General features: G+C 43.1%; 1 protein-coding gene across 2 annotated transcripts in view; it reads left to right on the forward strand.

Annotated features, from left to right (window-relative positions):
• Positions 1 to 932: 932 nt before the first annotated feature.
• Positions 933 to 15,717, forward strand: part of RBPJ (recombination signal binding protein for immunoglobulin kappa J region) — a 52,385-nt gene continuing 37,600 nt past the window's right edge. Inside the window, exon 1 of one of the 2 annotated variants that reach the window (XM_075260018.1) lies at positions 933 to 1,015. In XM_075260018.1, the coding sequence (XP_075116119.1) occupies positions 996 to 1,015 (20 nt within the window). In that variant the 5' untranslated portion in view covers positions 933 to 995. The remainder of the gene's footprint in view (positions 1,016 to 15,717) is intronic. The other variant, XM_075260027.1, reaches the window with a different exon arrangement.

Raw genomic sequence — 15,717 nt, forward strand, 5'->3', positions numbered from 1 at the left:
GCAGGTCTGTAGCCTGAGGTATATACTATATATGGTACACTGTGCCCGGCAGGTCTGTAGCCTGAGGTATATACTATATACTCTCTGCCCGGCAGGTCTGTAGCCTGAGGTATATACTATATACACTGTGCCCGGCAGGTCTGTAGGCTGAGGTATATACTATATACACTGTGCCCGGCAGGTCTGTAGGCTGAGGTATATACTATATACACTGTGCCCGGCAGGTCTGTAGCCTGAGGTATATACTATATACACTGTGCCCGGCAGGTCTGTAGCCTGAGGTATATACTATATACACAGTTCCCTGCAGGTCTGTAGCCTGAGGTATATACTATATACACTGTGCCCGGCAGGTCTGTAGGCTGAGGTATATACTATATACACTGTGCCCAGCAGGTCTGTAGGCTGAGGTATATACTATATATACTCTGCCCGGCAGTACTGTAGCCTGAGGTATATACTATATACACTGTGGCCGGCAGGTCTGTAGGCTGAGGTATATACTATATACTCTCTGCCCGGCAGGTCTGTAGCCTGAGGTATATACTATATACTCTCTGCCCGGCAGGTCTGTAGGCTGATGTATATACAGTATATACTATATACTCTCTGCCCGGCAGGTCTGTAGCCTGAGGTATATACTCTCTGCCCGGCAGGTCTGTAGCCTGAGGTATATACTATATACTCTCTGCCCGGCAGGTCTGTAGCCTGAGGTATATACTATATACTCTCTGCCCGGCAGGTCTATAGGCCGAGGTATATACAGTATATACTATATACTCTGCCAGGCACACACACTTTATAGGCTGCGGCGTGGGAACGCTGGCTTTTCACAGGGGCGTGGCCGCACATTGTACACAGCGCTAGTAGCAAGCGTCTGGAGGGCGTGGCCGAGCCTCGTAAGGGCGGGGCGTCAGGCCAGGGGAGGGGGGCGTTCTACCAAACAACAGCTAGGCTCTCGCGAGGTTTGGAGTTTTGGCGAGAGTTTGTGGAAGATGGCGCCTGTTGTGACAGGGTAAGTCTGGGGAGTCGGGGCGGCTGGTAGGGGGAGCTGGGTGGCAGGAGCGGAGCGCGGGTGGAGGGGAAGCCTGTGCGGGCTGGGTTCGGGGGGTAGGAGGAGAGTGTGGGCCCGGGCTTGGCGGCGGCGCTAGTTAGCGGCTGCTCGGGCTCGGTACTTGGGCTCTATCGGAGCTGTGCGCTCCGTCTGCTCTGTGTATGGGGGGAACGCGTCTTTGTCTGGCCGGCGGGGTGTGCGGCGAGTCCGGTGCTGCGGGGATCCCCGGTCCGTGTGGCCGCTGAGCCATGTGATCCCGGGGACATGTACCATGCCAGCAGCGGGGCAGACACCTCCTGCTGGGCACTGCTGCCCGAGCACACTGCTCACCCCTCACATGTCCATGTAACCTGCCTGTGACCCCTCCTCATTATGTTATTGGTAGGGGTACCCCTAAACTTACTCCCTGAGACATATCAGGACATTGCATAAAGCCTAATGCTATGGAGCTCCTTTAAAGGGGGGATCTGACTATATACAACCATGAACTTCCTTATCTTTGGAGGACCCCTTCAAAGGATATGGCCATTTACAACCCCTTGGGGAGACCCCCAATAATCAGGACTGTCTAAACTCCCCCATGTAGCATGATTCATGGTTGTTGGGGTGCTCCTTAATGATAGCCTGTTGTCTGTGGTTGGACTGAGCCCATTAGATGCTTGTCATTTTGATAACATGCAGGAGATCAATGTTGGTGCAAAAGCTAAGGATTGTGCTAGCTGGCTCCATGATCCAGATTTATTTACCGCTTGGGCTGTGTTCACACCTGCACTGGTGTCCATCTGAAAATAGACTTTTTCGTCTGGCGGTGTCAGGGAGAAAACAACGGATCCCTGACACCATTGTAGTAAGCGGGGGCCCTCATGATCTGTTGTCTGTTCTTCTGGTCAGAAGAACGGATCAAATGATGCAGATGTGAACGCAGCCCTAGCTGTCAGTGACTTGATCTAGAGTTATTAATCTCATTGCAAATCTCAGTGTAAGTGCGGCATAAACTGTATTCGCCACATGCTCAGTCCTGGCTGTTGGACTGCGTGCGCCTAGGAATGGATTTGTTGTGTATTTTCTATGTGAATTGTGTGTAGACTGAGGTGTGTGTTTGCATTCAGTTCGCAGCCAAATTTGCAAGCGGCACAAGTTGTTGGTATCCCTGATAGAATTGACATGTTGCATTTCCAGTCACTTTATTCGTGGAATATTTTGGAAGCCGTTTTAAAAATCTTATCTACCTAGTTGAGCTCTACAGCTTATCTACAAAAAAATGCTTTCATCCTTAGGGGGTGTTCACACTTAGGAATTGGACGCTGAATTTGTCAAGCAGAAAATCTCTGCTTGGCAAAGTTGAAGCAGATTTTTTTTCAAGCTTGTCAAAAACGAATGAGGATTTTGATGCTGAATTTGGAGAAGAGTCCTCCTGTATTTTGCCTGGTCATTATCAGGACTGACTTCCATATTCCGCACAGAAAGAAAAGGTGTATTTTCCGCCTTCCGTTCGTTTTGATGGAATTTGCCTGAAGTATCATTTTTCCACTAGCTGAAAAAAAATAAAAATCAGCTGCATCTTCCCATGGATTTAGCAAGCCCCGGGTCAGATGAAGGAGACTGTTGCAACAAATGGACCCTTTCTATGTCTAGTGCATGACACAGAACATCTCTTTGATGCCCTATGGCAGAGGGAGGCAACCTTCAGCACGCCAGCTGTTATAAAACTACAACTCCCAGCATGCACACTTGCTCCACTGTTCTTGGAAGTGAATGGAGCATGCAGGGAGTTGTAGTTTCACAGCAGCTGAAGGTTGCTGATCCCTGATCTATAGTATCCCTGCATCAGTCCCTGCACTTGTTAAACGGTGCACCAGTTTTGGTCAGAGTGTTCCTTTAAGGTATGAAATCCATTCACTAGTTACAATCCCCTTTACTTGACTCCAGTGTGATCTGTGTTGTCTCAGGTTATCTCACGTCTTTACCTTTGGCTGCAGTATATAATATGCGGACCATATTGGCCTTAAGGCTAGGGCTATACACTGACGTCCTATTGCTGTATCACCCTGTAACTCCTTCACCAATGTAAGCGAGTGGAGCTGTTTTGCAACCACTAGGGTCCTGCGCTGTTCCATTGAAGTCTATGCAGCACCTGCACTCGTCCCAGTTTGTACGTGAGCGTTACTAAAAGTTGCGCTGTCTTGGTACAGGTGATCTGTCGTGGTCTGGGTGTCAGACCCTTGCAGATCTCATACCTGTTGTCTCGCCTTGTCTCTACAACAAGGCCATATTCGCATGTGGACTGCACGCAGACCTATTTTGCAGACCAAGGGGTTCCATTAATCTGTGGGTGAAAATCATGGACCGACGCATTGTATAGTATAGAAATTAAGAAAAAAGTGTTGATCCGTGTTCAGATGTAAATAACAGGTCACCCTGCTATTTTTGGTTGTGTGCTGTCCATGATATCACTGCTGTCACAGATCCACAAAATGCAGATGTGTGAATAAGGCCCAACTTTTATATCTCCACTTTATTGGATCAGCTTTGCGTTTAAGAGCAAATTCACACATGGTAGATATGTTGCAGTAGTGTGTGCCACTGAAATTCAGAGTTTTCTGGAGCAACACATGTATTTCTCTCAGCACTATTCAGATGTGCGGGGCAGTCCCTGAAATCTCAGCAACAAATCTATTGCGTGTGAATTCTCTGTAAGGGTAAGTCCAGATTTGGGAGAGTATGAGCATGTGACGTGCAGAGTTCGCCCGCTACATCAAAGGGGTGGAAATCTGCTGCATTTCGGCAATGGAATGAGCCTCTACATCTTATTAATGTTTCAGCAAAAATAATTGCTTTGTGAATAGTGTATTAGGAAATCCATCCGTGTGTATTGTATAGTAATCTGTCACGTAGAATCTGCAACGCAGATCGATTATGTCTGAACTTAGTCTAAATGTTGTTTTTACTTTTTGAATTTTTCCAATCGGGTCACTGTTTTCATAGTCCCAAAAATTGTGAGATATTGTTGCTCTCTTCATGTGCATCAGTTTTGACCTCCCCCCTCATTGAGAACTGAACTAGAAGCCCCCTGTTTTGGCTATGGTTGGGGTTCTGATCTCTATAGCATTGTGCAACTGAAAGCTCCTTTAACTCTAAACATTCAGGTGTTGGAACCGACCCGATGGAGAGTTCTCCAGACCAGCATGAAGGAACAGAGCGGTTTTCCATAGCGCCCAATCCCATTCTAGCTCTATTTTTGCATCCTCTGTATGGAGAATGACAGCAGTGATCTGATTGGTTGTCAGGGCAGATCCTCCTGCCTTTGCTCAGGTTTCCTGTATTTTTGGGACATTGCTCCTCCTATAGTCCTAGAATCCCAGCCTGTCCTTCCCCCAGCTGTTGGTTGTAGGGCCTTTGTGCGGTGTGCAATAACCTTCTTCTCACTTGTTCAAAATCATTAGTTTCTGCAAGATTCTGTTTCCAGTGTGACAGCGAGTGCAGGATATCGCGTATCTCCCCCACCTACTGGGGAAAATGCTTTCCATTTGTCATGCCCACAGCTTTAGCCTTTGTCACATCACTGATATATATATATATATATATATATATATATATATATATATATATATATATATATATATATATATATTTTTCTGGTTCCAGAGAGATATAACTCTACAAGGCTGTGTAGTCAGCTCTTATGTGCTACTACATAGTGTCTGACCACTGGGACCATGGCCATTCTTAATCGTAGCTGTTTAGACTGTAGTGTCCATGTGTGACCACCACCCCATTCGGTTTTCTTTTTGCAGGGGGGAAGCATGAACCCCAGTCCATTCACTTCTATGTGACTGTTGGCTATAGCAGCCTGACACTACTTCAGTCCTATACAAGTGAAAGGAGTGATGCTCTTGTATGCATGCTATTTATCCATTCACCCTGTGAACTCGAGGACCCCTCGTGGGGGTCCCACTGATCAGACTGAACTAACTGCATCGTTCGTTGGTCCTTTTGAACTAAAACCACATTTAAAGATCTCGCTGTAAAATCTTCTGTGAAGCATGGATTATCACTGAATTCTTTTATACTTGGGCTCCGTTCACATTTGCATTGAAGCTTCTTCCACAGATTCCTATGTACTTGAAGAAGGAATGGCTCTACGTGCAGCGGCCAGTCAGAGACAGAACTTGGTAGTCCACATAAGTTAGTGGGATCCATCGAGGGACAAATTGGGCTTCAATGTTTTCCACTATTGGACTGCCCAGTTTACATCTGCGTTTGGGGAATCCACTTGGCTACCCCCTGAAAGGAAACCTATCTGCATAAAAAAGCCTCAGGACCCATAGACTATAATGGGGTCCGTGTGGTTTCCGCATGAAAAATGCGGAGACAAAAGGGCTGTTTGCAGGACTTTTCTCTCTGCGTATTTCATGCGGATAGGGAAACGGAATGGCCCAAACGCAGATGTGAACTGGGCCTTACAAAGCTGTGGCACAGTTGTGAAGAGATCCTTACCTAGGCCAGAGCTGCTAAATATGGCCAATGATGTGGGTTCCCTGGGTAACTGATCAGGTCTGGCTTATGGAGCTTTCCCTGGCTCAGTGGGTAAATGAACAATCCACTTTGACTCTTGGCATTCTTTCTATTCTTCTTCAGACCATTGATAATCCTTGCACTGTTGTCAGTCACATTGTACTTATATGTCAGTATGTTGCATAGTACTTACGTAGTCACATCGTACTTATATGTCAGTATGTCACATAGTACTTGCGTAGTCACATAGGACTTATACGTCAGTCACGTACCACTTATATTGTGGTAAGGCGTTATCCTACATCTCTTGGCCTGGTTTTATACCGTCATAACTAGTCCTATAACTAGAGTGGATGTTACATGATTAATGCCGCCACTCATATCTGTACAAGATGCAAGGTTTATGTGGCTTGTGAATCTTTATAGCAGGAAGGTGTTTCTATGATACAGGATAAAGTTTGCTGTAAGTCTTCAAACAACCTGTAATATCCTAAATATCACCAAGGTTCCTTTTGTAGGACCTCTATGTGTCTTCATCACTGTGTGCAGGCGGACCTGCCAGAGAGCCCCCTTGATAATGTGCATATAAAATGTAAACCCATCCTGTTCTTGTATTCCTCAGACCTGTTTGCACCTCTGGAGTTTTGCTTGCTCATAGATCCTCTCAACAAAATTATCGGTAGCGCCAAATCTAACGTCGGACGAACGCAGATATTGCCCTGCAGAGACCACGGACTATCACAGTCTACTGGGGTTTCATTGTGTCTAATTTTCCAGGAAAAAACAAATAGCTCATCATGTTGCACTATTGTCTGGCTTTTTTAGGAATCTGCAACTGAGGCTTTTCTGGGAGCCCCCGATGCAGATGTGAACAGAACCTCTAAGAGGGTTGTTACCAAGTGAGCCAAACACATCTGCAATACATGTATCAGTACAGGACTATGCAAAGGAATGAGAATTGATGGCTAGGAATAATATATGTAACAGGCAGAAGTATTATCTGCATGGAATTTTCCATTATTTTTTGAGGAAACAGATAGTTTTAACTTATTCTTCGGTTTGGTTTTTACTCCCTCCTTCCAATATCCATAACTTTTTTTTTTTTTTTTTTTGCTATACCCACATAACCATATGAGGACTTTTTTTTGAGTAGTTTTTTTCTTTTTTCAATGGCACCATAGAATGTTCCATATAATGTGTTGGGAAACTGAAATAAAATAAAAATGGGATGGAGGAAAAAGTTCATTTCTGGTTTTCTTTTAGTGGTCATCACTATGCAACAAAAATTGCATGGTTAGAATAGTTCTGGCAATACTGAATTGTATATAGCTTGTTGTGTTATGCTTTACTACTACTGTTTTTTTTTTGTTTTTTTTTTGTTTTTTTTTAATGAAGGTGGCCCAAAATGACAATTTTGCATTTTTTTTTTCTTTTTACTGCATTTACTGTGTTGTAGAACTACTGTACTTTATTTCATTTTATATTCAGCAGTTTTTATGAATAAAATTGGAAAATTGGTATTTTGAATTATTTTTTGTGGTTTTACATTTTTGAAAGTTTTTTTTGTTTTGTTAAAGGGAACTTTAACATGATCAATCACTTATTATACATTACACTTCAGTGTCAGAAGGTGCCCTCGGATACCATGGTATTGACTGCAGCATCTAAGGGGTTAATTGTCTGATCACAGACATTGCCGGCAGTGAAGACTGTAGCTGACCGCCTCTCCGTATTAGCAGATTCCCTGTCACATCTCCTCACATGCCATCAGACTATTGGAGCTTATATGTCTTATATATAGAGAGCAGGTAACTTGTTGTTATGCTCTCCTGCTTTACAGTATACAGGCTTGTAAGGGGATGTCCACCTTGTTCGCCATGTGATTGCAGGGGATAACTTTATAGTAGCAACAATGTGCTATACCCCCTTAGGGGTCATTCACACGGAGTAAAGTGGTGCTGAATCTGCCACGATAACTCGCGGCGGAATCAGCGCTGATAAAAAGCCTCCCATTGATTTCAATGTGTTCCGTGCGGAATACGGAACCCATTCAATTCAATGGGAGGTTTTGGTTTTTTTTTAAAATCTTTTTTTTATCAGCATTGATTCAAACGGCAGATTCAGCACCACTTTGCTCTGTGTGAATGACCCCTTAAGGTGAAAATTGGTAGGAACAACTTGTCCCTGCTGGCAATCCAACTTGTCCACTCTAAAATCATAAAGAATTATTTCTAAACTTGTCTTCCAGTAGACTGCCTGTCATATGTGACCAAGACAACGAGATGTCCATCTACCGCCTTATTATTTTGTGCAGAGAGCATTTCATTCCCATTGACTGGTGGCCCTAACCCAGTGCCCAGCATATCATTACAGCTCCCACTACAGTCACCTCCTACACAAATGGAGCTTCATAATAAGCCGATGTTTAGTCTTGGTCAATATTTGTGTAAAAATTGTTACACGTTTACTGTTCACACTCCCTGTGATATAGAATGTGTTGCTATATTGGTGGCTGGAGCTGTGTTTGTGTGTGTGTGTGTATATATATATATATATATATATATATATATATATATACAGTCCTATGAAAAAGTTTGGGCACCCCTATTAATCTTAATCATTTTTAGTTCTAAATATTTTGGTATTTGCAGCAGCCATTTCAGTTTGATATATCTAATAACTGATGGACACAGTAATATTTCAGGATTGAAATGAGGTTTATTGTACTAACAGAAAATGTGCAATATGCATTAAACCAAAATTTGACCGGTGTAAAAGTATGGGCACCTCAACAGAAAAGTGACATTAATATTTAGTAGATCCTCCTTTTGCAAAGATAACAGCCTCTAGTCGCTTCCTGTAGCTTTTAATCAGTTCCTGGATCCTGGATAAAGGTATTTTGGACAAACAATTCAAGTTCAGTTAAGTTAGATGGTTGCCGAGCATGGACAGCCCGCTTCAAATCATCCCACAGATGTTCAATGATATTCAGGTCTGGGGACTGGGATGGCCATTCCAGAACATTGTAATTGTTCCTCTGCATGAATGCCTGAGGATTTGGAGCGGTGTTTTGGATCATTGTCTTGCTGAAATATCCATCCCCGGCGTAACTTCAACTTCGTCACTGATTCTTGAACATTATTCTCAAGAATCTGCTGATACTGAGTGGAATCCATGCGACCCTCAACTTTAACAAGATTCCCGATGCCGGCATTGGCCACACAGCCCCAAAGCATGATGGAACCTCCACCAAATTTTACAGTGGGTAGCATGTGTTTTTCTTGGAATGCTGTTTCTTTTTGGACGCCATGCATAACGCCTTTTTTTATAACCAAACAACTCAATTTTTGTTTCCAAAATGAAGCTGCCTTGTCCAAATGTGCTTTTTCATACCTCAGGCAACTCTATTTGTGGCGTACGTGCAGAAACGGCTTCTTTCTCATCACTCTCCCATACAGCTTCTATTTGTGCAAAGTGCGCTGTATAGTTGACCGATGCACAGTGACACCATCTGCAGCAAGATGATGCTGCAGCTCTTTGGAGGTGTCTGTGGATTGTCCTTGACTGTTCTCACCATTCTTCTTCTCTGCCTTTCTGATATTTTTCTTGGCCTGCCACTTCTGGGCTTAACAAGAACTGTCCCTGTGGTCTTCCATTTCCTTACTATGTTCCTCACAGTGGAAACTGACAGGTTAAATCACTGAGACAACTTTTTGTATCCTTCCCCTGAACAACTATGTTGAACAATCTTTGTTTTCAGATCATTTGAGAGTTGTTTTGAGTAGCCCATGATGCTACTCTTCAGAGGAGATTCAAATAGGAGATCAACTTGCAATTGGCCACCTTAAATACCTTTTCTTATGATTGGATACATCTGGCTATGAAGTTCAAAGCTCACTGAGGTTACAAAACCAATTTTGTGCTTCAGTAAGTCAGTAAAAAGTAGTTAGGGGAATTCAAATCAATAAAATGATAAGGGTGCCCATACTTTTGCACCGGTCAAATTTTGGTTTAATGCATATTGCACATTTTCTGTTAGTACAATAAACCTCATTTCAATCCTGAAATATTACTGTGTCCATCAGTTATTAGATATATCAAACTGAAATGGCTGTTATAAACACCAAAATATTTAGAGCAAAAAATGATTAAGATTAATAGGGGTGCCCAAACTGTTTCATAGAACTGTATATATATATATATATATATATATATATATATATATATATATATATCTCTATCTATACACATATGTGACCATTTCTGACTTTTTATACATGACAATCCCATAACGCACATATACAACATAAAACTGTGTACACTAAGCTCCCCTATCCGCAGGATCCTGGATCCGGGCTGAGATCCACCAATTCCCCTCAGTGATGGAATACATGCACAGTGATCCCTAGTAGTCACATAAATTGTGGTGGACACGTGTGATCTCTTCATACAAGTGGAAGTATGGGTTCCTGTTATCCCAATCATTGGGTCAGACACTGATCCTCTAGTCTGTGGATAGGAGTTAAATGTATACAGTAGGAAGATCCCTAAATGGCCAGAGTGATTGCAGGGGGTCTTTCTTATATCTTCCCTTTCTCCCCATAATTACCATAGCCAGCTATTTGGTTCCCTGGCAGGGTTGTCCTCTATAGGTAATGTGTATGGCCTGCTTAATGCTGACACATCGGAGAGTGAAGAGGAGTTTTAGGCGGACTTTTGCCTCCCATTGCTCTGCACTTTTTGGCGCTGGGGCTATTACTTGCTGTCTACACTCACATGAATGGGCCTGCTCAGGGAATGTCTGGCGCCATGCCGCCTTCTTCAACTGAATCCACCACCAGATCGAGCCGTGCGCTTATTCTTCCAGCGTTCTGCTTTGAATACAATGAGAGGCAGATTTGGAAATGTAAATTGTTGTTTTTGAGATGGGAATGCCTGTAAAACTTAGTGTAGACTTTAAATGATCACAAAATCCATATATGAGGGTAACCCACTAGGGAGAGTGTCCTATAGGTGTAAGGGTGCAGTCACATGGAGGAAAATGGTGAGGAGTTTGGTGTGGAATTTCAGCGCTGGGGGAAAAAAGGCTTTTTTTCATCGCAGAAATTCCTCACCATTTTCCTCCATGTGAATGCACCCTAAGGCCATGCAATGCTCCCATGGGGAGAAGGTGTGCCAGTTAGCTCCTTACGAAAAAGAGAGCTATGTCTCTAGCAGTCCTACAAGTCAGTGCCCAACCCTTCAACAGGGCTAACAGACCACCGGCCATTACTGTACTCTGCACTGATGGTGGGCAAGTGCCTGGGGACGTTGATATATAGGGCAGCTATTATCTAATAGGTGGCACTAAAGGCATAACTTTTTCTTCTGGTATGCTCTAATATGTATATAGAGAATTCATAGTGAAATCCGTCTATACTAAAATACCTTCATCATATATTTGGTTGTCATTCTAAATCCTGCCATGCACTTTATTGTGAGGTTACTATCCGTATCAGTTCGGCCCGTACCATCCTGTGACCCCTCCAGGTGGTTAGCTATATTGCGGTATGCTGAGAACCATTGTCAGGGTATATTTACATGCCAGAAAACCACACACACACATGATGACGGCTCTACAAGAGTTTTCTCATGCAGTTTTTATTGCTGCAGTCAATGTTTTGTATACAGTAGGAACTGTTCTTCTTAGGGTCAGTTCACACGTGAAAACCGCCTAGCTTATTTGTGCGAGGTAAAAAACCTCGAGGAGTTTTTTTGACGCTGTTTTTTGCATTCCACGCGGTTTTTGACGAGGTTTTTGACGCGGTTTTCGCTAGCGGTTTTCGCTAGGGTTTTTTTTTCCTATATGTGCTATAGAAACTGCAGGCGAAAACCGCGCGGTTTTTTGCAAAAAACCGCGCGGTTTTGTGTGCAAAAAACCGCGCGGTTTTTTACCGCGCGGTTTTCGCCTCCCATTCACTTCTATGCAATTCTTCAGGCGTTTTCCGCCTGAAGAAAGGTCATGTCGCTTCTTCAGGCGGAAAACGCTAGGAGGAAAAAAAAAGCTAGTGGTCTACATAGACCACCATGTTAAAGGAGAGGTTTTTGAAGCGAATTCCGCTGTCAAAAACCTCCCCTTTGCCCACGTGTGAACTAGCCCTTAAATAGACTTCTGGGAATTGTGGGAAAAAGTGGAAGAAAAAAAGGACATGTAAATGTTTAATTCTCTTCATATCTGCCTTGCAATGTCTATCATGAGTTTTTCCCACTCTGTGTCGTGGTTTGTTTTTAACAGGTGTGAACAGTGTACCTACCAAAATGGGGAAAGTCACCTTGCAGTTGAACCTTTGGGTGATACTTTATTAACCCATGTTACCCACCATCATCGCACTACATAACTTGTGGCGTTATATCATGGACACAAGCTGTAGGTCCGGTGGTGTTGCTGTCGGCATCTCGGCAGCTAGCACAGCTTGGTGTGGGTTGTGCATCAAACCTTACTACAAAGAAGGCCCCCATTTGTGTTAGATGGTGGAGGTAGGTTCACCTGCTGTTTGGACTGGTCACTCAGTATTTTATTTTTAAGCTAGGCCATAAAGTGACCCCCACATGTCAGCTGTATAGGGCTGCTGCTGCAAACTTGCCTATGGCTAACCCACTGTCTACAATAGCAGCAGAGAAAATCAGATTTTCTGCAGATATTGCAGCAGTGTAAAGTAACCTACACTTTGGCTTGTACGTCTGCGCCACGTCTATTATTGCCATGGGCTTTAGTAGTGACGTTAATCCTGCAGGTTTGGGGTGGTTTAGTGTAGCCGCACGTGTTGGGAGTGAAGGCATGTTCTCCTTATCAGGCTGCGGTGATATGAGGAATGATCAATAGTGTTATTGTGCCGACCACCTGCCAGATTCCCACAGTAGTAACCCTAGCGGTGCCCGTGCTGAACGCCAAGGACACTTCACTGTCCCGCACCACAGACGTAAGGTTTTCTGAGTATTTCGGTCATTTACAGTAATATGTTACATGCATTAGAAGTAATAAGCGGTGCTGTACTTAGTTTCACAATCCGGTGTCTGTGCTCTTAAAAAAAGACCGTGCTGAGGGGGTTGTTTTTGGGTTGTTTTTTTTTTTGCCTTGGAGGGGTATTCTGACGTTTATGCTTATAAATGTGATCTATTCTGTATGGTGTCCCTATAGCATATGTAGTGCTGCCTTTCTATAACCCAGGTAGTCAAAGGACAGGAGTGCTGCTGTCGACGTCTAACTTTCTGGGGTGTAGTCAGTGACATCCATAGTTATCAGGCTGAAGCAGTCTGCTTCAGGAATTAGAACTTGTTTGATACTTATTTTTTTAGAGGGATAAAAAAACAGCTAGAGGGAAAAATTTTGCTACTGACTCCCATTGAAATGAATGACGGTCGTTTTTTGAGGCAGCCTCCATCTCAAAACCCTCCTGAGTTCACCTTTTCAGGTGGAATCTTGCACCATGACCCACATCGCACCATTAGGGCTCTATCTACACAACCAAGTTCAAAAATTGTAATGTGTTTCCTATACCGTCAGGCATAGCATTAATAACGGCATAGATTGGAGGCCATTTCTATAGCTAGAGTGCATTGTACACCCCTGGTAGATGGCGCTCTAGTTGCCGTCATTTGCTCTTCTGTTTGGGTGAATTTTGTACAATGAAGAAATTGTTTTCTCTTTGGTGTTGCAGAAACCACAGAGTTTTGGGAACGAAGAAGCAGAGAGTTTATCTCCCTGTATAAGGCTACAAGCACATGACCGTCATGGTTTTTACTGTGCACAAAAACAGCTACACATTGCATCAGTATGTCATCCACAATCGCACAAAAAGACGCAGATGATCTCCTACACTTGTATGGGTTTATCTGTGCCGCAAATGAGGACAGGAATAGGACCTGCTCCATGATCAGTAAACACTAGGGACGTGTGTAGGGGGCCAAAGTGATGTATCGGCTTGTGTACTATCCGCAGTGATGGACAATGTACTGAGAATCACTACAGGTCATGTGCGTGGGGCCCAAAATAGCTGCAGGCATTTGTTGTGAGGCTGCAGCCACTAGATGGCGCAGTATAACAACAGCAGAGCAGCCCTAAAGCTTAGAAGGATATGCTTCGTGTAATGTAATGCTGATCATTTTATTTTTTAGCTGGTCCTAATAAATTATTACTAATTTTTATTTGTTATAAAATTTTGGCTTAGCTTCTTATAGTAATTTAATGACCCTGTCATCTAGTCTGGCTTCATTCTGTGCGCCGCGTCGTGTGTCAGCTCCAAAGTGACTCTCCATGTCTAGAGTTAGAACAGATGCTGCATTCTGTGTTTATGTAGTCATTGTATTACCGTGCAGCTGAGATTTGCATAATATTTCATAAAGGGCTTTTTATTATTAATAAATATATATTTTATTATTAAATTAATATAATATATATTTTCCCTCCCTCAAAAGCATCAGAATATATTAAAAATAAATGAAAATGAGCACTACCTATTGATCCCTTGTACTGGCAGAGGAGCACACTGATGGGCAATCGAGGATATGACAGAATAGCAACATTTGGGGAACAGTAAGGTGCATAATGTTCTATTGTACATAAGTACTATTCCTTTTTCTTTTTTTCTTTTTTTTTTTTTTAAATGAAATATTTATTAATCTAACAGTTAAAACCAAAAACTTGCCTATTTTTTTATTCAGTTTTCAGTCTGAAGTCTGTGTAAGTTGTGGTACTATCTGGATATTTATATGTTTGTATTAGCGCCCACTACATTCTCAGTTTCATTTCTAGTATCAGAAACCAGGACCCCATGTTTGATAAGAATGCAGAAAGAACATTTTCCACATTGCTGATACTATGCGGGTGTATTTGCACGTTTCGGTGATACTTTGTTATGGCAGTTTAGTCTGCGCGGATGAAACTATTGCGGTATCTTGGGGTGTGTACACCTGAAAGGGGATTTCTGGTACACGTGTATTCTATGCCATTAATGTTTCTCGGATTTTGACTAGCTAGGAACCCCGATGATGCAAAGAATGAAGGGCTGTAACAGGGGGAGGCAGCACTTGTCAATTTACTTAATGAAGGTCAAAGGTGGTTTTCTTAGTTTGCCATATAATATTCAGCTGGAGCTAGGCTAACGTTCTGTCCATATTTGCATGGGATGCTCTACGTCTTAAAAAAAAAACCAAAAAAAAAAAACCTGACAATTTTGCAGCATGCTGTGCTTTTTGTGTACGCACTGTATAATATACACCCACTGTATGATTCCTCATTAGTTGCCCCCGTGTAATATAACGTGCCTTCAGTGCACCCCAAATACTTTGTAGTAAATGGTCAGTCACTTACTGTTAGTGTATTTCCTCCATTTATCAGACATTGATGAGATCCCCTTTTAAAGGGAATCTGTCAGGGCCATATGGGACACTAAGTCACCTGCAGGTCCTTATGTGGGCATGGATGGATCTAACACAGGGTGATGTAGGACACTAAACCTCTGGCTGATAAGGACCTGTTGGTGGTTTAGTGTTCCAAATCGACATGATGGGTTCACTTTAAGGGGGCATTCACATGGAGTAAAGTGTCGCTGATTCTTCCACAATAACTCGCGGCAGAATCAGCACTGATAAAAAGACTCCCATTGAGTTCATTGGGTTCCGTCTTCCACGCAGAAGACGGAACCCATTGAACTCAGTGGGAGTCTTTTTTTTTTTTTTTTATATCAGCGCTGATTATGCCGCGAGTTATCGTGGAAGAATCAGCGACACTTTACTCCATGTGAATGCCCCCTAAGGAGTCCCCTGAATAGCCCCGGCAGGTTCTAGATTCCTAGTTCTCTCCCAGGTTTATACACCTAGGTTTACCCCTTTAAGCAGCAGTCGGGGCTCCCCACAGAACTCCTTATGGTATAACTTACTGTCTTCTCCCCTCGTATTATTTTAGCCTTGAGCTTAGTGTAGCTGAGAATGGTTTCAGCCTCCTCTTCCTCCAGGGACTTATTATATACTGTTAATGGACTCTCTCATCCATTTGTCATGTGTTTCCCTCCATATAAGAGAAGCCATATGTGTTTGGCTTGTTGGACGTCAGCTCTTGGAGTGCAGTCAAGTTTCTCTTTTTTTTCCTCATTATCTTGCAATTTTGTGAG

This window comes from Leptodactylus fuscus, chromosome 1 (genome assembly GCF_031893055.1).
Source record: "Leptodactylus fuscus isolate aLepFus1 chromosome 1, aLepFus1.hap2, whole genome shotgun sequence".
Lineage (NCBI taxonomy): Eukaryota > Metazoa > Chordata > Amphibia > Anura > Leptodactylidae > Leptodactylus > Leptodactylus fuscus.